Genomic DNA, 22,689 nt, shown 5'->3' with positions numbered 1-22,689 from the left:
GGTGCAGTACCTTCCAAAGAGGCAGGGGATCCTAACGCTGGTGAATGGTGAGTAATGGGCCGTTCCTGCTGGGGCAGGGCTGGCACACTAGGCCTGGGGCTCCGGTACCATCCTCCACCATTTGAAGGCAAAGGGCACCCGGCGGATGTTGGCACAGGCACAGAAGTCCCCGACTTCAGTCAGGTAGCAGTCAAAGTCATCAATGAAGGTGCACTTGAAGCCCAGGGGCTCTAGCAACTGGCAGATCTTTTTTTCCAGGCAGCAGGTACCCTTGATCTGGGGCCCAAAAGGCTTGGGGATGCCCAGATTTTTGCCCATCACCATCATCTGCAGCTGTCAGACAGGATGGACAAGGCCTGGGTAGGGTGTCAGAGCCATGGAAGAAAGCCCCACCCCCACGCAGGGGGAAACGCAGCTGCCTCTGTGGTCAGGGCTAGACCTCCAGCAGCCCACACAGGGCACCTCGCTATAGGCTCTGCCCCCTGCAGACATCACCAATCACCCTCCGCAAAATCCAACTCCCCTTTGCCTAACCCTCCTACGGCCCAGCCCAGCCCAGCCGTGTTTCGGCGAAACCGAAATCCTGACTAGCCAAGGCCTGCCTCTGCAGACCTCCCCGGTTCCTTCCTCTGTTGTATTTCTCTTACACCGGGCGTGAGGTCTCCTTCACGCCGTAGTCTTGGTGCCTCTCCTGGAATGCCCTCCCCGACCAGCTCTGGCAGTTGACTTCTGTCCACTTCTCGTTTCCTCAATCGCAGCCTCTTTTCCCCAAAGGCACTCCCCCCACCTTCACCCCTGCCTGCTCCCAGGAGCCTGTGTCATGCCCAGAGGGCCACACTGGTGTTGTGAAATTAAAAGCTACCCATGTGTGACTGATGAATGCAGGGCCCGTGTCCCTGAGACTTGACGGGGGGACACAACTCCCTTCTTCCAAGTTTGGGGACGAGCCCAGGGCCTGGCCTATAGTCACTGCTTAGCCAGTCACCCGGTCTGGGACCTGCGCACGTCAGGGGCATTCCCTACCTGAGGAGGGAGAGAGGAGCTCCCACCTCCCTTCCTCTCAGGCACCACTGTCTGCCGTGCCCGTGCCTCTGGTCCAGCACCACGGACGTCAGGAGACCAGCCAGAGCGGGCGGAACGGACCCCCTCCCCAGCCCACCCCTGACGCTCCTCACCAGGTCAGGGAAGTACGGCCTCGCGAAGAACTTCCCCGTCTGCTGGTCGGAGGGGACGTTCGTCAGCTGCTCCAGGCAGAAGAGCTGTGGGATGTCGATGATGTCCCTCTCAGCCAGGCCCAGCTCCTTCTTCACGATGTCACGGTTCAGGTTAATGCACTTCTGCGGGTCGGCAGAGGGCAGTTCGTGGGGAATTGAGGAGCCCGGGGTATTGGCCTGACTGCCGCCATCTTGTCTTCATCACTCACCCTGTGCTGGGAGCCTTTCGTGGCCTGCCCACCCTCTGATAACTGTGCACACGGTTCCCTTTCTGAGGGGCGGTGGGGCTCAGAGGAAAGGCCAGGATCCCACAGCTGGGCTGGGCTGGGCGGGACAGCCACCAGTCCTAATTCTGTAGCATGGAGGCCAAAGGGCCCACAGTCCTGGCCAGAGCGGAGGCTCCGGGCAAGGTCAGGCGAAGAGGAAGTCCTGCCTTGGCAGGAACCCTGCTTCTTCCTTAAGGGATGTGAGCAGTTGCACTGCCCACGTCCTTGGGGGCACTTCCTCTCTCTGACCACCTGTTTCCCAGGTCTAGGCATAGGGTTTGTGACCTCCACCCTCAGGATAGGAGTCCCCAGGGCTGAGATGCGGTTCCCACCCTGCTGTACCAAGAGGCCTTCCCTGTTTAGCAAAGGTCGGCCCCCGTCGCATGGAGGCTCAGAATACCACCCCCCCCCCACTAGGAGCCGTGAGGAGCCAGTGGGCAACGCTGTTTGGGCTGATCCTGTGACCTTGGGCAAGCCCGTGGCCTCCCCCAGGCCCCTGCTTCCCCCCCCCAGACAGTTGGATGATCTCTTCTGGGAAACTCTTCTCCCCACAGTCAGTGGTTCACACCTTGAGACCCGAGGTGCTGAGTGACCCAGAACAGCGCTCATGGGCCACTTAAAGCATGGAGATGGCCCTCAGTCCAAACCTCTTGAATTTGGAGCTAAGTTCTTAGGGGATTCGGGGATGGGGTCTCCTTCATTTTCTGGTCAGACACGGGGCAACTTGAGTGGCAGAGAGAACAGGCCTTGGGATCAAACCCAGTCCCCCAACTCATGGCTTAGGTTTGCACCTGGCCTCTTACGCCTCACTCTCCTCAGTTGCTCGGTGATCTCCAGGATCATGGTGTCTTTCTTGATGCTTGGGCTAGAGTAGCTGCTCAGTTAGGACCTGGTCTACCTCCCCCCGCTTTTTGGAGAGGGGCCTTCACACCCCTGGCGCGTACCTCCACATATTCGTTCTGCTTTCTCATGTTTTCATCAGCTAGAAGTTGATGGATGGTATTGGCCTCCCTCCCTGTAGGAAAAAGGAGCGGGTGGGCAGGCTGTAGGCCAGGGAACGATGCCTTCAGGGACAGGCCGACCCCCCGGGCCCAGCTAACTGGGTATATCGTTGCCCCGGTGACCATGACAGATGGCCTGGCCAGGTTCCGAAGACCAATTTAAGGCCACATGTCCCATCTGGGGACTGACATCAGGTCCACGAAAGCCCAGGGAGGGCTTTCGCTGCCACCAGCCCCTCGGGCCCTGGGGAGGCAGCCGGAGCAGGTGAGCAGGTGACTTGAGCCCCAACTCACCCCTCACCCGGGCAGCTCCATGCATCACTTGACCTGAACAACCCATGACCTTGACCAGATTACTCTGCTCCCCCACGGCTTTGTCTTTAGGAAAGGGATGCCCAGTTCCAGTCCCCAGCTGAGGGAACACAAAGTCATTACATGTGGTGTGTGATTCGTGGTTCACACTTCCTGGATGTCACCTTCTAGAAGTGCTTCTAGGACCGTGTGATCCCTGGGCCCCACCCCAAAGGTTGATTCACCAGGTCTGGGCGGGGGAGGGCGGAGCTGAAATTCTGCATTTCTAGAACGAGTCTCCCCCCCCCCCCACCCCCCGTGACACCGAAGCTGCACTTAGGGTAGCAAAGGTCTAGAGAACCTCCCAGCAACCGCCTCTCTGGGTTCCCTCAGCATTTAGAGCAGAAATGCTGTGCACCAGTGACGCTATCTCTGTCCACTGAGGTTTTCCACGGGGGTGACCAGGGGACCCCTGAACTCCCAACGCCCAGGCACCTAACTCCACATTCCCTGAGTGGATCCAGACAGGAGCGTTGGTAGCGCCTGGTTTTGCCCCCCCCCCCCCCCCCCCCCGCACCGTCCCCCAGAGCCCTCTTTGCATATACTCCAGCCACCCCTCAGCTACCTTAGGACTTCTGCCTGCCTGGTCTGTATGCCCCGAGACAGAACCAGATGTCCCGTGGTACAGGTTAGGCTTTTACACTTTCCTGAGGCTCTTTCAAGCAGGAGGAACAGAAGAAAACCGGCCCTCTGGGAAGGACCCCTGGGAGAGAAGGAGCTGGCCTCTGCCCCAGTGCCAAGGGGCTCTCCTTACCGTTGGAGAGGAGCTGATCCTCTCTGACCTCCTCAAACAGAGTCACGTCTCCATAGCCCTCTCTCTGTTTCTCCTCAAACAGCCTGTAGCAGGAGCTGGGGCTGGCCAGGAGCAGCCGGAAGCCCTGGAAAGAGAACTAGGGTCAGATGCGAGCTAGCTTCCTCTCCAGAAGCTTCCAAGGGGCTTTAAAAGGTGGGAGGGCCCCCTGTCCACCCCTACCCCCACCCCCACCAGACCTTTTCGCCCTCACTCTTGTCCTGTGTGGGGATGAAGCACATGAACTCGTCTATGTGGCCGACCATCAGCCAATCCGAGAAGAGCTCCACGGGGGCCTGGACTCGTTGGGCGTAGAGGAAGTCCCGGAGGGCCTTACTCATGTCTCGGCCCTCCTTGCTGAGGGGAAAACGGAAGGAACGGGTCCCTGAGCCAACATGGTGTGGTTTAGGCCACCACCTACTCCCCTTGGGCTATGGTAGTTGCTCAGTTAGGACCTGGTCTACATCCCCCCTACCCCACTTTTGGGGGAGGGGCCTTCACACCCTTGGCCCATGCCTCTACATGGTCATTCTGCTTTCTCAGGTTCTCATCAGCCATCAGGCTCCCCTTCTGCTAACTGGCTGCTCTAACCATTGGGCTCAAGTGACCGGTCCATAAACAATGGGCTAAGAATCTCTTACTCCGGCCCAACTCAGGACCGACACCAGAGGATTCAAGCTCGAGAAATTCTGACCCCTGGGACACAAGCATCTCCTGGGTGTCGATTACTGGCCACCAAGAAGTCCACACATCTTGTGGGAGGAAGCTCCTAGAGATCACTAGGCCAACCAAATTCAGCATCCTTCTAATTTAAACCCTGGAGTCAAAAGGATGAAGTTTGTCTGCTTTTTCTACCCGGGGTCTCCTAGGACAACCAAAGGCTCAAAAATCCTTTCTGGGCAGTGTTAAGAATGTCCCCGAGCAGATGATCTGCCGAGTCGTGTGGAAGTTCCCTTCCAAGAGGCCACCGCCTGGTCTCGTGCCTCACCTGGGGTAAAAGCAGCTGCCAATGAGGATCCTGCCTAGGGGGTATTCTTTCCCTCCCACCTTGACCGGTGGGGACACCATCAGGTTCCCAATGGAATCCATGCTGGCCACCCTGTGGTCCTGGGTGCACTGGATCACGTAACCGACCCCCGGGCTCTGGAAGGAGACCCAGTGGGGCAGGGGTGTTAGGAAGGACGGGCTTTAGGCCCCAGTCTTACCCCTAATCCAGACTTCCGGGTAGATTCCCACCTCCCCGCCCCTTCCCCAGGAGGCCACTTGGGACCTCCCCCTCGGCACCCCATCACTTCCCGGCAGCCGCCAGGTCCGACAGGTTGGACCGAGTTCAGATCAGCCAAACTGAGCCCCACACCAGTGAGTATTTCATGGGGAAATCTTCCAGCGTGAGGGCCCGAGGGGTGTCGAGGACAAAGGAGAGCGTCTTGTGGGGAGCCTGGGTGTAACAGAAGGCCATCTCGTCCTGGAGGAGACGGAAAACGGAGTTGAGTTCTCCCTGCTCCCTCGGCCAGTTTTCCTGCCTGTGTTATTGGCCCACCAGTCACAATGCTTCCCGCACCCAGGCCACCTCTAAGAAGGGGCACAACGGGAACCCCCTTCCACCCACTCCTGCTTGGCCCTCGACACCCAGCTCAGGCATCCCCTTCTCTGGGGCTGGCCCAGACCCGTTCTCCTACTCGTCACGTTTAAAGCCAGAGTCCCCTCAGATCCCTCCTCCCACCTTCCTCACCCCGTCCACGAACAAGCCTCGTTTCATGTCGTGGGGACGGGGCAGGGTTGGGGGGGGGCGGGGAGCTCCTCTCTGGCACCGGTCAGGGGAACCTGCCACGTTCTCGTCCCCAAGTTACTGCAGTTGCCCCACAGCCAGTTCTCTTTGATTCTTGCCCCTTCCTTCCTAAGACCAGTTCTGTATTTCTCAGCCAGAAGGGACTTTTCAAAACCTAAATCAGAACACTTCACTCTCGATGCCCTCCCATCTCATTGTGAACTTGTTTCTACCCCTTAACCTTGGCTTTAAAAAAAGGTCCCTAATATAGGATCTGGCTCTTCCCTACCTCGGACCTTGTCGCTTTGATCCAGCCCCCACCACCCCAGCCCTTCTGTTCTCCAAACCCTCCAAGTACATGTCCACGTTCGGACCTTCACATCAGCGGTGCCTCTGCCCAAAGAGCCCCAATGTCTAATCTAGCACCTACCCCCAATCTTTGTCTGGCCAGCTCCGTTTCCTGAATTTGAAGATTTTCCCGACTGTCTAGAGACTCCCTATGGCATCATCTTCACAAGACTTAGAGAGTCCTGTGTCCTTGCTAGAGCTGGGCACGATCTGGCCCATTCTGCTTTATCTCCAGCACTCGGATCGATGCCCAGCCTAGGGTCATCACTCAGCTGCTCGTGGGGAGCAGAGCGCCGGACCTCAGGGTCCTGCCAGGTCGAGCTGGACGCTGAAGTGGGGAGCCCTGCTCTAACCGCCAACATGTGAACATGCCAGACCCGTTAGCACCTGGGTGTTCTGTGGTCTTGAACATGTGCTTTCTCGAATGGGAAGAGAGTGGGTTGCCCCGGGGGGGGGGGGGTTTACCTGGAGCCACCTGCCCAGGCGATTGGGGTCCTCGTAGACAGATGCCACTTGGCTGTTACTCTTCTCGCTCAGCTCCATCACTGTGTTCACAAAACCTTGGACCTGCAGCTCTCTGCCACGGGAGAGAAGCCAACCCTGGGGGAAGCCTTCAAGACTCCGTCACGGCCTCGCTGCCCCAGGGCCGGGGGTGGGGCACCTCTTTCTGGTCAGGAGAGAGGATGCCTCCGGCCACAAGGTGAGCAGAGCGGCCCTCTCCTGCCTCCTGGAGCACCAGCCGGTGCTTACCGCACGTCTCGCTTAGCAGCACTCGGCACATGGCGGAGTCGGGTCAGGAACTGCCAGCGTTGGTCCCTGCTCTGGTTCCCTAGGACCCTGCTTTGTCCCTGCCCTGCAGTCACACCCCGCGCATGCCTTCGACCCCTGCCCCAGGCTCTCTCACCTCAGTCTACACAGAGGAGGCTGGATTTTTCTCCCAAGAAGCCAAGCAGCTCAGCGCCCCCTTGGGAGGGCCAACGAGGTGGTCACATTTGTATGGCGGGTGGGGGTGGGGGTGGGGGTAGACCCTGGGGTCTTAGCGCTGTCGTGCACAGCAGCAGGCTTACGGGACCATGATGTTCCTCATTGGAGATGCCCAGTGATGTCTGAGGCACGCATTAAGACCGCTCATTTTACAGACAGATCCTCAGGAGTTGAACGCCAGCAAGGTCATACTGTTGGAACTGGACCAGAGTCTCAATTCTGACACTTCCCAAGCCCAAGACTTGCTTTGTTCTTCCATGCTCCCCAAGAACCGATTTCTTAGGTCAACACAGACAAGGCTGCAGGGAGCTCAGAAACCCGATGGGCGCCCCTGGCAAGGCCCGGAACAGTCTGCGGATGCGTGCTGGGGGAAGGAGGTGTAATCGCAGGCCGGCGGCTAAGCTGGATCACGCTGTGCCTGCATACCTCCTCCGTGGGAGAGTCCTAGGAGACCAGGCTTTCAGCAGATGCCTCTTATGTAGTGAACGTCAATCTCCAAAGACAAAGTAGAAGGATCTGGGGTCTGGGGTCTGGGGTCTGGGGTCTGGGGATCTGTCATCAGCAAAATCCCTTAAGCTCTTCCTTTTTTATTCTGAAGGGCATTCCTCTGGAGAGCCCTACTCCGTGGAAGCACCCCCACCCCCACAGAAGGGCTATCTGCTATCCCCTCCTGGGCGCAGAGGAGGTAGAGATCCCCCTCGCCATGAGGTATCGCACTGGGGCACGTGTACCACCTCCAAGATCTCACTCCGGCATCCGCCAGGTTTTGCCGCCTCCATTTCCGGCTCACCCTCGCCGGGACCTCTGGTCCTCAGCTGCTGTCTGAGGTTCTTGACCTTTCTCCTCGGTTGGCTTGGAGTCTAGGATCGTCGTCATTAAACCCTCGCCCCTGTGCTTGGGGCTGACTCACGCAGCCGAACCCCACCCCCCCCAGTTAGCCCAGTTCCGTATTTCTTCTTCCCTCGAACTCCAGTCACTGAAGGCAGCTGGAGCAAAGCCCCTGGTGACAACCTAACCTGGTCCTTAGCACCGGACGGCCGTCCTAGGACATCCCCAGTCCCTTTGCTCCGTTCTCCCTCCTGGAGCTGTGGGCGAGCGGTCCTTGTACCAGACCTGTGGACACGTCCTGCCGGCTTGGTTCCTGGAGCTGCCTTTTCCCTCCTGGTAGACCCTTCTCTGCTGGATCATTCCATCCGTATTGCTCTTGGTTTCCCACCTTAAAAAAGATGGCCTTCCCTTGCCCCTCCCCCCCGCCCCCCTTCTTGCTTTCCCAGTTCAGACCATTTCCTTTGGAGTTTTGCTAAGTCCTCCCTTCCCGGTGTCCTTCAGTCCTTCCGCACCCACCGCTCAGGGTTTCTTGCTGCACAGCAGGTGCCCTGCATCTTGCCAAACCCGATGGCGTCTCCTCTCTTCCTCTTGGGGTTTCACCCGGTATCCCCGCCTCCCTTAACGCCTGGGTCTCCACCCTCCTGGCTTTTAATCGAGCTTCTCTTCCTTCGCGGTTGCCTTTGCTAGATTCTTGTCCAGAGCGAAGTGTTCGATCCCTCCAGAGCTCGCTGCTCAGCCAGCTCTCCTGTGCGCACTTGCTCCTCAGCTGGGCGTGGCCAGGCTCGTGGCCTTGAACATCCTCCACCTGCCAGGCCCGCCCGGACTGGTCTCGAGCTTCCAAGACGGTCCCTTGAGCTCCAGAAGCTTAGAAACCCAACAGGTGCCTCTAGGTTCAAGTCATCTGAACCAAAGCACCCATTCCAACCCATGTCACAGCAAGGATGCCACCATTCACCTTACTGCAGACCCCAAACTCAGGGCACAGTCTCCTTTCTCTGTAGCCCGTGCATCAGCTAACCTGGTCGGGCAGGGATGGGGTGGGATGGGGTGGGATGGGGTGGGATGGGGTGGGATGGGGTGGGATGGGGTGGGATGGGGTGGGGAGGTCTACCTTCAGTACACCCCTGAGTCAACCGCTGTGCTCCCACCCGCTGGCCTGAGCCACTGCTGTGTCCTATGTCCGGCCTGTGCCATTGCAGTGGCTGTACTCGTCCCTGCCTTCTGCTGGGACCCCTGGTTTTCCATATGGCCGGAGCGATCGTACACACAGGACTGTTGATGGTTTCCCATCCGTTTTACCAGCCGGGGTCCTTGGCCACTTTCTCCCTGTCCTGGCTTCCCCATGGTCAGGCGCGGCCCTCTGCAGGCCAACGAGCACACGAGAAGCAGGTCAGGAGACTTCCAGGCCTCAGCAGCGACAAGTGACAGCTTTGCCTGGGCTTTGTCTCTTCTGCTTTCCTAGAGGATGGAGCTCGGAAGTGCCCGGCAGGCGGGGGAAGGTGTCACCGCAAGACTGAACGGAGCTGGGGCCCGAGAAACCGTGAGAACGCTGTTGCCCTCCTACCCGTGGGCATCCAGGTGGGAGAAAGTGGACTCTAAACCCCCGCATTTGGGGTCTGTCACAGCCCATGAGGCCCTGCTGCCTTGGCCGGGTCCTGTCCTACCTGCTCTCTCCCGGCCCTCCAGGTCCCCTGGCTGTCCCCGGAGCACACGCCTGTCCTTACCTCTCTACGTCCTTCACCCTGCTTGCCAACCCAGGACACCACCTGAAGTCGTGCCGCTGTCTCCCCAGGACGGGGGAGGGACTGTCACATCCACTGCTCTAGCATCATGCGCATTTAAACGGGACTTTTGGTAGGACCGTCCTGGGGAGAGGACTGGACAGTTCAGGCAGAAGGATCTCACTTGGCCGGGGAGAAGTCTGTAGTCCTTTTTACCCCCGTCACCATGCAGACACAGATTATGGAAAGGACAGGACACAGGCACCCAAGGGCCTCTTACCTGCACAGGTAGACCTCTAGAGGCATCTGTGTGCTGGGAATGAAGACGCAAGGGGCCACCCGGAATACCACGGTGTCTTTGTATACCAGGGTCTCTGGAATGGACTGAAACATCAGACACGGTCCCGTCAGTGAGCTTGTTCGGAATCCACCCTCCCCCAGCACCCCTGCAGGCCGCCAGCCGCCCAGCTCAACCCGCCTCCGGCCCTCAGCCGTCCCCCGCTGCTTTCTCCCAAAGGCGGCAGGAAACCCGCGCTCTCCCTTGCCAAACCTGGCCTTCCCCTGTCCCTGCCCACCTTGAGGGAGGTCTACCTTCCCCCAAAGTCCCCGGTGCGGGGGCTGCTGGTCTACACCGGGGGGACGTACCGGGTCTGGAGATTCTTGCACCAGGGAGACGGAGTAGGAAATCAGGCCCGAGAAGTCGGCAGACGGGAATTCCGCAGCTTCGACGTAGAAGGTTTCCTTCAGGTGGTTCTCGAGGGGGGCAAAGGTGCAGGTGTGCTGGCCAGGCCCCAGCAGTACCTCAAAGGTGCTCGAGCTGTCTTCTGAGGAGGAGAGAAGGGACAGGCCAGCTGCTGACGTAGCCTAGTGCCGGTCTCCACATCCGACGGTCAGGCTCGTTCCTCTGGTCGGAGGGACAAGGCGCTCCCAGCCCCAGGAGAACGGGAGCCGAGCCGGCTTTTCTGTGCCCGCAGTTCTGGCGACCGTGCAGGAGGTCGCAAACGAGCATTTGTTCGCGAACGAGGGCCCCCCCAGACGCTGCTCTCAAAGCCCTGTCACACCTCGAAGGCTGGGGCTCAGAGGAGGACGGCTGTCTTCAAGGCGCTCGGTCCAGGGTAAAGGCTCACGGGAGGTGGTTCTCCCCTTTGACCCCCTTCGGGGAAGATATCCTAAAAAGCCTTAAAGGGGCAAAGGTGAGCCTGGCAGCCTCATCTGCAAAGTCGGACGCTGCTTAAGTGAGCACTAGGAAGGCGTCCGTGAGAACGGCCTGTTGGCTGGCCTCCGAGGGTTTCCTGAGAAGCCAAGGAAAGTTCCCATCAGCTGTGTGGAGCCCACCTCCTTCCGGCTTCTCAGGTTGTGAAACAAAAAGCCACGCACGGAAGAGAGAGAGAGAAGCTGACCGCACCCTGTGGTTGTCTCTGGTTAATTCGATCCCCGATCTCTCCGGCAGGTGCTGGCTGCCTTGGCCTCCGGGTCCAATGTGCCAGCAGAGGGCCGCTGCGGCCACTGCCACCCCCCGGGGCACAGGCACGGCTCCGGCTCACTGGCCTCTCGCTCTGGGTCACGGCACTGCCGTGGCCTGCGTAGGGGCCGTGCTCCTCCAGACGCGGCCCAGCTATTGGTAGTTCTGCAAGAAAACCTTACGGGCACTGACCGCAGCCGCCGGCCCCGGGCGCTCCTGCTCCTCCTGCCACCGGCCACTTACGGGCTGTGCCGGCCGGACAGCTCGGCTGGGAACGTTCCCGGGGACCCCTGCCTCTCTGGTCCGCCCGAAGGCTCCTTCGCTGGCCCGGAACCAGGCCTGGAGGCGGCCAGCCTAGACAGGGTGGGAGGGACCCCCGAAGCTACCCAGCACAGCCCTTTTGACCGGATGCAGAGGTTCACAGCTGGTGCGCTCGAGCCCCACGGGGTTCCCAACCACACACACCGGATTGTTCCGGCCACCACGTGGCACCCGACAGCCGCCTCTGCGGGCCCGGCACCTCCCGCTGCACCAGGGCCCTGGGCTCCCCATGGCCGCTGCACCCAAAGGGGACTCCCCACGGAGTGCTGGAGCGAGAGGGTCCACCCTAGGTGCCCGTGGACGCCCACGCACCCTCCTACCCTTTGAGGCAGGTGCTGTGACCGCCACCCTCGTGAGGCGGGTGAGGAGGGAGAAAAGGTGCCTCACGACCCAGACAGGTGCCTTCCTGCCCTGTTCCCACTCCGTTCTCCGCTCCACTACCCTTGACCTCAAGCCACACCCCCCCCCACCCCCACCCCAGCCCCTGCTTGGCCTCTGGCTGTCTACCCCTAGCAGGCTTCGAGAGCAGGGAGCGAATGCGTCCTTCCAGAGCGAGAGCCCCAGCACACAGAGTCAACGCTGATCTGAGCTGTGCTTGCTCTGTCTTCCATGTACCACGGGGTCTGTTCTTCGAACCTTCCAGCCCATTTCTTCATCCCGCAAGAATCTTCGTCCCGTGGAAGGACACGCTCGCAGATGAGGCCACCGGCTCCTTCCTTTCTGTGCCCGACTGCCCCCCTCAGCCTCCTCCGTGGACTATTTTAAGCACAGACTCGTTGCCACCACTATAGTAGCCATTGCTGGCCACACCCTAGACCAGCCCATCCAGCCAATCTGCTCTCTCCTTTGACCTCACTGCAAGGAGCCAAGGCTCTGTGCCGCCCCAGATGCCAATCTCCACGCTCACGTCCCGGACATCACCTCCACACAGCTCGTTGGCACCTTCCTGTTTTTTTAGCTCACCTAGACCCCGACCTCTGCAATCCTTCAACCCAGCCCCCACCCTGCCTACCGCCGATTCCTCTTTTCATCCCCACGCACACACATTCCGGGAACCATGGCTAAACCCACTCCTTTGCACACGCCATCCGCTCCCACACCAAGACCTCAACTCTGGTTAAGCCAGATCCATCAAGCTCTCTTGGGGGCGCCTGGGTGACTCCGTCGGTTAAGCACCTGACTCTCGATTCCTGTGTCTCCCTCTCTCTCTGCCCCTCCCTCTGCTTGCACTCTTCTCGTGCTCAAAAATAAAGAGAAAAATAAAGCTCTCTTGCATCCACGCAGCCAGAGGAGCCACCATGCTGAAAAGACCCCCCCCGCCCCATTGGGAGAGGACCAAACCTGAGTCACCCTGGACACTACCCACTAGACACTGGTGTCCCCCTCCCGTCCAGGAGGGCTCCCGATTCTCATAGTCTCATCCTTAGATGCGCTCCCTTCCCTCTGCTGGGTCAGTGCTACCCGCACGGGTGTGCCGCGTTCTACCGTCTTCAGACATCCCCCCACCCCAGCCTCCCAGTCACTACCTCCACAAGGTCCCCTTTATGGCGGAGTCCTCGGCCGTAGACCCACAGCCTGCCCACTTTGCCGTGGCTCCTGGCCCCACGGCTCTTAGCAGATCGCGAATGACGGTCGTTTTGAAAACAGATTTTTTTGTACCATCGATTTGATCAGCGACACCATCAGCCATGGTGGATCATGGCCCCCACGCAAGGCTTCCTTCCCTTGGTTTCTAGAACTTCAGCTCTGGCTGTTGATTTACTCCAGAAGTTCCTCCTCGGACTCCTTTGCTCTAGCGTATAGAGAGAGAGCCGTGGTTCTCCCACTGGAGCCTGCTGCAGAATCCCCTAAGGGTTTGTGAAAACGCCGCATGCTGGGTACCCCTGCCCGGTAGGTTTTAAATGCATTTTTAAAAAACTGAGCTCCGCTCCAAGGGTGGGGCTCAGACTCGCAACCCCGCAATCACGAGTCACACGCTCCACTGACTGAGCCAGCCTCACGCCCGGTTCCCCTGGATTCGTGAATGCTATAAAAACAAAACAAAACGCCTTCATCTCTCCCCCCGACCTGGGGCTCCAACGCCTGACCACAAGATCGAGGGTCCTATGCTCTACCAACCTGGCCAGCCAGGCGTCCTTTGACAACCAAACAGAAACTTCAGTAAGACCCTGACAGCCTGACACAGAGGATGGAGTCCGTCTCCTCAGGCTAGACAGATCGCTGCCTCCGTCATCCACACGCGGCGGGCAGCCCCGGGCAGAGCAGTCCTCATGGCCCAAACCAGGCTTACACCCACGGGTCTACGGCTCACTCCCAGCCCACGCGGGGAAGGACCGCGTACAACCGACGTGGGCGGCCTTTCCTGGCCAGTCCCACGCCACTTCCAAGTTCAGCTGCGGTCTACAGAAGAGACGGAGCAGAAGACCGAGCCAGGGCCCCTGCGCGCAGGGGAGGAAGCGGCCGAGACCTGCTCTCCAGAGCCGGACGCCGAGGGATGGACGTGGTATGGAGAGCAGAGCCCTGCCCGGTCGCCCAGCCGAGCGAAACTTGGCTTTAAGAGAAGGAAACACACCGGTACAGGCCTCCAGAAGCAGCGTTAAACCTCAGCTTGAGGAAGCTGGAGGCATGGAATGCGAAACCGGTGTAGGTAGACCAGAAGGCTGGTTTGTTCTAGGAGGCCCTGCTGGAGGTGGACGTGTCCCCTTTTTAAGCGACAGCCTGTGTGCCTTTACCTATAGGCCAGGGATGTGCCACCCGCCTTCCAGGCTGCAAGGGCTCCCGCTGGGCGGGGTGGGGCGTGGTGCCTGGGGCGAACATGCTAGCACATGCTACTCCGCTCCTTGGGCTCTGAGTTCTGGAAACTTCATACGGTGGGCTCTTGGAATTCCGAGGAGGGAAGACAGACTCTTCCGGAAGAAGTAGCTGGGGGAAGAGCTTATCTGATCTGAGGACATGGGGCCAGTACGCGTTGCTCCCCTCCAGCTGTGGAAACCCCATGGGGTGGGCACTATCGTCACCCCTACTGGGGGAAGGTGGCTTGGGGGCCACGTGGGTGATCCACCCACGTGTACAGACTTAGTCTTTGGAAGTGGCAGCCAGAGAGTCCCCGGGACACACGTGTGGCCACACCAGGCCCCGACCAGCAGCCCTAGGTCCCAGAAGCCCTAGGTCCCAGCAGGCCTGCTGGGAGTGACGTGGCCACAGCTGCCCCCGGCACGATGGGGGCATGGGCGAAGCCAGAGCTGGTGCCAGAACACTCACTTTGGGGCCGGTAGACTCTTGCCTTCTCTGCCTCTTCCTTGGAGGTGTGGAGAACCAGCCGGTATTTCTTTAAAGTGCAGCTGGGCCCTTGAACATTCAGGGTCATCTGGGACAGACTCTTGATCTCTGGGCAAAAGACAAGTTAAAAGGTGGAGGGGCCTCTGCAGGCCAGCGCTCCAGAGGTGGAGGGAGGCGCGGTAAGGCCCACGGTTGGGGCTTGTGGATCGGAGCGCTGGGGACCTCGGGGCTCCCGCTCTGGCCCGGGCCTGCCGTAGGTCTCGGCTACTTGCTCCCCGCGTGGCCACAGGCAACCGGCCAGCCTTGGGGTCCGCTTTGAGTTAGGACAGCATTCACCCCACGCGGTTGGGGGGAGTGCACGGCCCCCGTAAACACCAAGAATAGGGCCTGGCACAGCCAGTTCCGTGTGGGTTCCCCTCCAGCCTTGGTGAGAACCAGGGCACCCCTTTATACCGCCAAGACCTAGAACGTTGGCCCCGACCTCAGGTGAGGACCAGGTCCAAGACTGCTTTTGCCTAAGGCAGAAGGGATCCTGCCCCAGGTCACAAGAGGGTTTTTAGGGAGATGCTCGCACACCCCTCGTGTGTGTTTACTTAGACTCAACTACTTCGTGAAGCCAGCTGGATCATCCCCATTTTACAGATAGGGAGAATGAGACCAGGGAAGTTAACACACTCAAGTCTGTGGCCAGGAAAGAGCAGTTTGTTATCCAGTATCAGGACCCACGGGGCCAGGTGGCCTCTTTCCTCCTCGCTACAAACTTCAAGCCTCTGACAAGTCGAGACTTTAGGCGCAGGGCGTCTGGGTGGCTCAGTTAAGCATCCTGATGGGCTCAAGTCGCGATCTCCTGGTTCGTGAGTTCACGCCCCGTGTCGGGCTCTATGTGGAGGTCTCAGGGCCTGGAGCCTATTACAGATTCTGTGTCTCCCTCTCTCTCTCCGCCCCTTCCCTGCTTGTGCCCTCGCTCTCAAGAATAAACGTTAAAAGAGAGACAGACAGACAGACACGGCTTAGGCTCAGAGGGGGACCTCAACCTAGAATCTGCGTTTGCTGAGGGCTGTGGCAATGAAACCCCAGGGAACGCTGGGTGCCACGAAGCAAAGGTGGCAGGGGTCCCAGGACAGCGAGAGGCCAGTTCTTACCCTCAGGAAAGAACACCTTCGTGGTCGTCTTGTCCATGCTCTGGCCCTTGTCGGTAGGGCTGCAGTTCACAAATAGGATGGCGCCCCAGCCACTGGGTCCCCAGACCCAGTTTTTCTGCAAACGAAACAGGAATGCTGATTCAGGAGGAAGCCGGGCAAATCCTGCTTCCCAAACACGCCGCCACACATCAGGAGCAGAGCCAAGACTTCCTCCAGGGGGACAGGGACCTCTTTGCCAACGCAAGTGCCTAATAGGAGAGGGTGAGGTCAGGGGAGCGAGTCGAGAGGGAGGGAGGAAGCTGGATGTGGGTCACAGCTCCCCTCCTGGTCTCCGTGCCGGGGGAGCAGGGATACAGGCAAACGAGAGGAGACCCGTCCCATGCAGAAGGGCCGGTCCCAGGTAACCGCACAACCAGGCTAGGATGGGGGGCCAGCGTCCCCAGACGTTTTCATTTCGGGGGCAGAGCTAGAAATGGACGGGATCAGCTCTGACTGTATTGCAGGAACGGGACTTCAGAGGCGTTAGGAAATCCAGAGAGAGTCTGTGGGCCCACGCCCTTCCCCGGGCAGCCTCACCTTAGCCTCCTTGTCACTGGCCACCTCGACTTGCCCGCTGCGGTAGATGTCCACGTCTAGGGAGACCACTGAAACAAGAGGGAAATTCACCACCACCCCCTAGACCTGCCGGATGGAGCCTCGAGGCGGTAGGTGATCCCAGCGCTGCCCGAAGCTGGGGCCAGGGGTCAGGGATGCCCCACCTCCCGGGCATGCTGCCAGCTTCGAAGAAGAAAGCTCCTCAGAGGCCGACCGCCTCCCGTGAGCAAGCCTGGAGAGGACCGGTATCTGGGCGTCTCCCCCAACCTCCCGGCAGCCCCCAGAACGATTCCACCGTGGTCCTGATGCGATCTCGCACCACTTGGCCTCTACCCAGGTGACGCCTACCTAGAGGGCCCGCTCTCCAGCCTTCTGGAAAGCTCTTGGCACTCTCAGACTTAGGAAAGGCTCCATACGTGGCGATTCCAAGCCTCTCAGAACTTCAAGATCCAGGCTCTGCCCAAAGATCACCACCGAGGCTCCTCGTACAGTTTCTACGTTCTCCACCTTCTACGCCTCCCGCCACACACTGGCCACCGTGTGCCTTTACCCTGGCTGTTTTTATTCATAGCTCCCATCTGATGTGCTAGGTCCCGGCCAGAACGTCAGGGCCACGAAAACAGACCACCATGGCCGCATACACTTAGCACCTGGTATGGATGCTCAGGGACCAGATACTAAGAACCTCGTCATCTTCAGTCTTAGGGAAGAGTGTGTGAGCGTGCGCGCCCACACCCCCGCCCCCGGCAAGGGGTGAAGACGGAAGTAAAATGCACATCCTGCCCGATGGTAGAAACGCCATAGGAAACAGGGGAGCAGGTGGAGGGATAGGTTTTAGTTTTAGGTCATCAGAGGAGTCTCCCAAATTGAAACGTGAACAGAGGCCTGAAGGAGGCATAAAAGTGATCAGTGTCCATATTTAGGGGAAAGCAATTAGAAGAGGAAGTGCCAAGCGGCAAGGTCAAAAGTCAAGCGGCCAGGGTGCTCTGGGCACCCACAAGACCTGGGTGGCAGGGAGGCCAGCTCTGACCCGGGTACGCAGAAGCAACAGAAGGCTTTGATCCACGGAGACCTTATCAGATAGCCTTCTGGAGACGCACCGCTCTGGGGGCCAGGTCAGGGGTGGACCTGTAGAATGGCAAGGATGAGGCAGGGAACCCACGCAGGGACGCAAGCAAGAGGAGGGTGGCTTGGACCAGCCAACAACATCCAAGTGGCCTGTGGCCGGATTCCAGCCAGCTTTGAGGAAACAGCAGCAAGGTACGGGGATTGATGTGGGCAGAGGGGAGAAGGAAGGGGGACATCCAGTGTTGGGGCCTGACGAGCTAGAAGCACGGACCATGGTCCACAGTGACGGGAAGACCGTCAGCAAGGTAGGCACTGGAGGGAGAGAGAACGAGTTCAGTTGGGGTCCTCCTACTCCGCCATCTTCCCCGGAAGTAGAACCAGTTCCATTTGGGATAGATTGAGTTGGAGACCTTGGTTAGACGCTCAGGAAGGAACACTGGGTCAGCAGATACAGGGGTCAAGTTGGCGGGAGATGCCTGGCTGGAAGAGTTTGGGGGGGGGGGGGGCGGTCCTGACCGCAGAGCCACGCGACCTGCTGCCTGAGGCACTCCCACCAGGCTGGGGTGGGCGGCTGGGTGATAAAGGATCCAGCAAAAAGGACCCGAGAAGGAACAGCCGGCTGGGTAGGAAGGAAACAGAGGGCAGGGTCCCCGAAAGGTTTCAAGTAGAAAGTGTCAAAGGGTAACCGGTTGTATTAAGGCTGCTGTCAGGTCAAGGCAGGGGAAGACAGAGCAGACTATTGGGCTTAGTGAAGCAGAGGTCGTTCAGGTCCTTCCTAAGGGCAGTGGGGGGTCGGACTTGACAAAGACAGACAGGGGGTGCAGAGTTAGGGGAGTGGAGCTTGAAGAGGACAGAACCAGATCTCAGAGAGCAGAGGTTAGTTACATCTTGTTCCTTAAGGAGACTAGGCGTTACAGCCTGCTCCCATTAAATGAATGGATGGGATGGGCGGGGCGCCTGGGTGGCTCAGTCCGTTAAGCATCCGACTTCAGCTCAGGTCATGACCTTGAGGTTCAGGAGTTCGAGCCCCACGTCGGGCTCTGTGCCGACAGCTCAGAGCCTGGAGCCTGCTTTGGATTCTGGGTCTCCCTCTTTCTTTGCCCCTCCCCTGCTGGTGCTCTGTCTCTCCCTCTCTCTCAAAAATAGATATTTAAAAAAAAAAGGGGGGGGGGAGGATAGCTTGTTCTGGAATGATCCAGAAGAGTGGAGAAAGGGGAGTGGCTTCCTATGGCAGCAAGTTGCTGAAGGAGGGTTCTGAATGAGAGGGGGAAGGATCGAATGTGAGCATTAACCAATCACCAGACCTACCACCAGTGGTACCCGGGGAGGCAGGAGGCAGGCGCCGGCCACAAGTAGGTATGGAAAACGAGGAAGCCCAGGGAAACCCCCAGGTCTGCTCTCCGAGAACGAGGTCAGCAGTGACTGAGCTCTGAGGGACCGTGTGAACAGGCATGTCGAGTGAACCCCTCCAGGACCCACCTTGTTGCCGGGAGAGCCCCTCAGCTCCCTGTCTGGGGTGGGAACATACTCACCAATGCCAGTGAGGCAGAGCACAGCCGTGGCCACTGGGACTTCCTCATCAGGCAGATAGTAGGAGACCAGAACCTGTGGAGACAGCAGCCAGAACCCACGGGAGGGGAGGGGACAGGAAGAGGACTTCGGCTAAGTACCCAAGTCCAGCCACTCGACTTTGGTCTCCTCTTACAGCTTCTGACATCTGGGAGCTGGGGCAGGGTCACAGTCCCGTCTAAAACCTGCCACGACCCCACCAGGCACTTCCACACGGTGGCCCCACCACATCCCATGCAGGTGGGCTCTACCCCAAGGTCAGAGAGACCAAGGCACTCGGCCCTACATCGCTCCACTAGGAAGGGGCAGCACAAGGTTGAAGTTCCAGGCCGCCTGGCTCCAGAGGTCAAGATTTAGAGGATACTCCCCGTCCTCCCCACTTTGCACCCGCATGCCTAGTAGCAGTGGGCCAGCATCCCCCAACCGTCAAACTACTCACTCAAAAGGAAGCAGGACACCCAGGGTAGGGACTGGAATTGGAACTCGGTCTTTCCCACGTCCTGCACCAGACTGTTTCCGGGAGGGCCTTTCTACTTTAGACAAAGACCTGCCCTTTGGCCACCGGTGGCCTGGGCCACAGAGCTTCGTGACAAACCAGAGAACGAACCAGTAGCTGGGGCCATGCTCTCGTGCCTGTGACCCATCACCTGTTCCCAAATGGAAATTTAGGTCCTCCAAGGTCTAGCGTCTCCCCAGCGGGCCACTCCTGATGGTTCTGGAGGCTGAGCCCCGGGCAGAGAATGCTGCTCAGGTCCTCCGGGCTCAGCCAGGATAGATCGCGGCCCTGGAGGTCACCTGTGAGCCACGCTGCGCTCAAGCCTGCCACCTGCTTCCTAGGGAGTCGCCAGCCCTGGGCACAGAGCACGGAAGCGGGTGTGTACCACCCTCCTGTCATCTGTCAATTACCAGCGGACCACTCCAGCAGGTTCTGCTGGCCGAGCGCCCTAGTCCTGAGCGGGCCTCACCTGTGTTCTCACCCTCACCTCACATTGGAGTCACCTGGAGGGAACTGTGACCCACAGAGGCTGACTTAATTGGCAGGGGGTGTGGTCTGGGTGGGGTTTCCAATCACCCTGCAGTGCCATCAGCTGCCGTCCCAGAACCACGGCCAGTGCCAAATCCGTGAGGAGCCTGCCCTACAAGGAACTGACCCCCCCACCCCCACCCCGCCGACACCACCGGGGCATTAGGGAGACAGCACGCCCAGGAGAAAGAGCACGGTCTTGGGCTCACATTCTAGATCTGCCCCACTCGGGTTCTGTCATTTAGGTCGAGAACAGTCCTTCTGTGCCTCAGTTTCCTCGTGTGGAAGAGGGGGGGCAGGCCGACCTCTCGAAACGTGATTCAAGATACCCATTACACATCATGCACTTAACACACATTAGCTCTTACGTTCCACTAAGATCTGCACACCCAGAAGAGCAGCCTTAGCCAGAAAGCCCATCTGAGTTTTGCTGCTAGAACCTTTGAGCCGGACTTTAAAAGCAGCTAGCTGGGAAGCTAGCCGGGTGTCTGGTCAGGAACACACAGGGTGGAGACAGACGTGCTTGAGCTTGAATCCCGGTTCTGTGGGTCACTGGCTTGGGCAGGGTGCTTCCTCACACCCAGTGAGTCTGTTTGCCTGTCTGTATAATGGGGTCACCGAGGGCCCACCTCGCAGGTTTGGCACAGGCATCGAATGTCATGCCGAACACCTGCACTGCGTTTGTCACGGACTCCGGGCCCAGGAAACACCAGCTTTCAGGAGGGAGACCCCCGGGGGGAGGGGGGCTGTGTCAGCTCCCTCCCCTGGGAGATTCCCCTCCCCCACCTCCCGCCCCAGACTTACCTTGTCACCATCGGGGGCAGAGCTGGGGGAGATCATATTCACCAGGACATCCATGGGATCAGACAGAGGCCACCGGGTCGTGGCCATCTCCTCCTTGGTCATTAACGGGGACGTGTTGTGGATGTCAACCAAGACCCCCGGAGAGCCACTGATGGTAAATGACTTGCATTTCTCCGGGGCACACCTGCTGGGCCCGACCAGGAGACAGACTCTAGGGCATAAGAACCTCAGGGGACGGCCCCTCACCCTCTCTCTCCTTAGGGCACTTTTGTGGTCCTCACACAACTTCAGCCCCACTCCCACTGCCCCCCACTGCAAGGAGCCCTGTTCTCCCTCCCACGGAGGCTCTAGCCTGGATCGCACCCTCCCACCGAGGCTCCAGAAGTTACCAAAGCTGCATCTTATTTATAAACCCATGGAGGGAGGAGCGGCTTAAGCTGGAAGGGATCCCTACAGGGGAAGAAACATGACCTAGTCCTGGGGATGGTGGGGAGGCCACCCCTAACTAAGTCACCCCCCCAACTAAGGCTCCAGTTCACAGAAGCCCCCCTCACTCAATCTTTATGGCCTCCTGGAGAGCCAGCCCCACCCCTATTTCACGGGCAAGAGGACAGAAGAGGCAAGGTGCTTGTTTCGCTAAGGTCCCACAGCCCACCCGGGGCAGACGCAGGAATGGGGTCAGAACCCCGCAGCGTCAGGACCGGGGGGCCCTTCGACACCCACCCTGGCTCCCTGAGATGAGGCAGGACCCGAAGACGCAGGGAAGGGAGGTGACCCCCGACCCCCACGCAGCCTAGGGCCAACCCCAGCGCGGGATGGGGCGGGAGGGGGGGGAGCAGGCACCAGCCTCCCTGCTCAGACCCACCCCCGGAGCCAGCTCCTCACCCACTGAGATCCAAGCAGATGTCCACACCCAGCACGCAGAGGGCATGGACGGGGCCGTCCAGGGACAGGTGGACGAGGCTCTGGAAGGACATGCCAAAGGCCTCCAAGGTGGCCGCCCATTCGACAACCCTCCCTCAGCACAGCGGCCTCAGATAACCCCGGGGTCTCCCCCCACCCCCTGCCCTCCCCTCTTAAGGGCTCAGGCCCTCTCCGGCCCACCCCCCTCACCCCTGCCTTGTTAAGGCTTCAGCAGCTGCCCAGGTGTGACTGATTTGCTCCACTGGGACTTGCCGATGGGGGGTGGGGGTGGGGTGGGGTCTGAGCCCCGTCGTCACTAATCCATCAGGCAGCCAGTTCCCACAGATCCAGGGCATCTGCGGCTGGCTGCTCAGGTCTCTGGCCTTCAGCTGGGAGCAAGGGGGGCGCTGGGAGGCTGGCGTGGGGTGTGGGGGGGAGTGGGCAGGATGGCAGCACGTGGCGACATCGCCGGGCTCTGGGGCCTCTCGGGCGTGTGTCTGTCCTGGCAAACGAGGAGCAGAGCCCGGCCAAGCGCTGGACCAGCGTTTCCGAGGCCACACGCTAGTTGCAAAAATGATCGGGAGGCTCGATAACGTTCTAGATGCCTGGGCCCGGCGGGTCTGGGGTGCGGCCCATCCCCAGGTGGTGAGGGGGCGGCGGTGGCAGGGTGGGGGGCGGCGCTCCTTGTCCACAGCGGTGTCAGCCGCTCCCGGAGGGAACACAGCGAGGGCCCGGATGGCACGCGCGAGTGGAGGGGCCCCTGCGGAGCCCAGGTCGCCAGCCGCTCCTCGTCTTCCCTGAGCTCACTGGGCAAAGAGCTCCTCCCCCGGCCCAAGGGACTCACCAGCTGACTTGAAAGCTGTGTGTTCGTTCCACATTTGACGTTTCATGTTACGGGTTATTCTTGAACGGCTACCTCGTTCACACGGGCCCGAGTTCAAAGAGGCTTGCAACAGAGGGCGCCTCCTGCACGGGACCAAGCACACACGTGTCCGTATCCTCCCCCCCCCCTCTTATTTTTATGTAAACGGCAGTAGGTGCTCCGCAGGATCCGTATCCCGCTGTTTGCACTGGATGGTGGAACTCGGAGGGAAGCACTTCCTAGCAGCACGTGAAAAGCATCCTTACCCTTGCTCGTGGCTCCGTAGTACTCCGAGCAGGGCCACACCGTTCTCTGCAGACGTATTTGGGTTGGGGCTTTTGCCCTGACGCACAACGCTGTGATGCGTGACCCGTGTGTCACAGCCCTGGG

General features: G+C 59.7%; 1 protein-coding gene across 1 annotated transcript; it reads right to left on the bottom strand.

Moving 5' to 3' along the window:
- Nucleotides 1–57: 57 nt before the first annotated feature.
- On the bottom strand, nucleotides 58–21,546 carry PADI6 (peptidyl arginine deiminase 6). Its single transcript, XM_015072949.3, has 16 exons — nucleotides 21,420–21,546; nucleotides 20,535–20,718; nucleotides 18,670–18,742; nucleotides 16,052–16,119; nucleotides 15,476–15,590; nucleotides 14,316–14,441; nucleotides 9,917–10,095; nucleotides 9,552–9,655; nucleotides 6,204–6,315; nucleotides 4,980–5,087; nucleotides 4,611–4,765; nucleotides 3,823–3,979; nucleotides 3,587–3,710; nucleotides 2,425–2,495; nucleotides 1,176–1,337; nucleotides 58–333 (listed from the first exon to the last, which is right to left on the bottom strand). The coding sequence occupies exons 1-16, from the start codon at nucleotides 21,509–21,511 to the stop codon at nucleotides 88–90; spliced, it is 2,076 nt and encodes a 691-aa protein (XP_014928435.2). The 5' UTR covers nucleotides 21,512–21,546; the 3' UTR covers nucleotides 58–87.
- Nucleotides 21,547–22,689: the final 1,143 nt, after the last annotated feature.

Source organism: Acinonyx jubatus, chromosome C1, assembly GCF_027475565.1.
Source record: "Acinonyx jubatus isolate Ajub_Pintada_27869175 chromosome C1, VMU_Ajub_asm_v1.0, whole genome shotgun sequence".
Lineage (NCBI taxonomy): Eukaryota > Metazoa > Chordata > Mammalia > Carnivora > Felidae > Acinonyx > Acinonyx jubatus.
The sequence above is the reverse complement of the archived record's forward strand: the minus strand, read 5'-3'. Positions and strand labels throughout refer to the sequence as shown.

Excerpts from the sequence above, each read along its gene's own strand:
- PADI6 (XM_015072949.3), bottom strand. The coding sequence starts at position 21,511 with ATGTCCTTCCAGAGCCTCGTCCACCTGTCCCTGGACGGCCCCGTCCAT. Across the intron at positions 3,980-4,610 it reads GGCAGCTGCTTTTACCCCAG|CAAGGAGGGCCGAGACATGA; the intron begins GTGAGGCACGAG and ends TTTTCCCCTCAG. Across the intron at positions 334-1,175 it reads GGCCGTACTTCCCTGACCTG|CTGCAGATGATGGTGATGGG; the intron begins GTGAGGAGCGTC and ends CCTGTCTGACAG.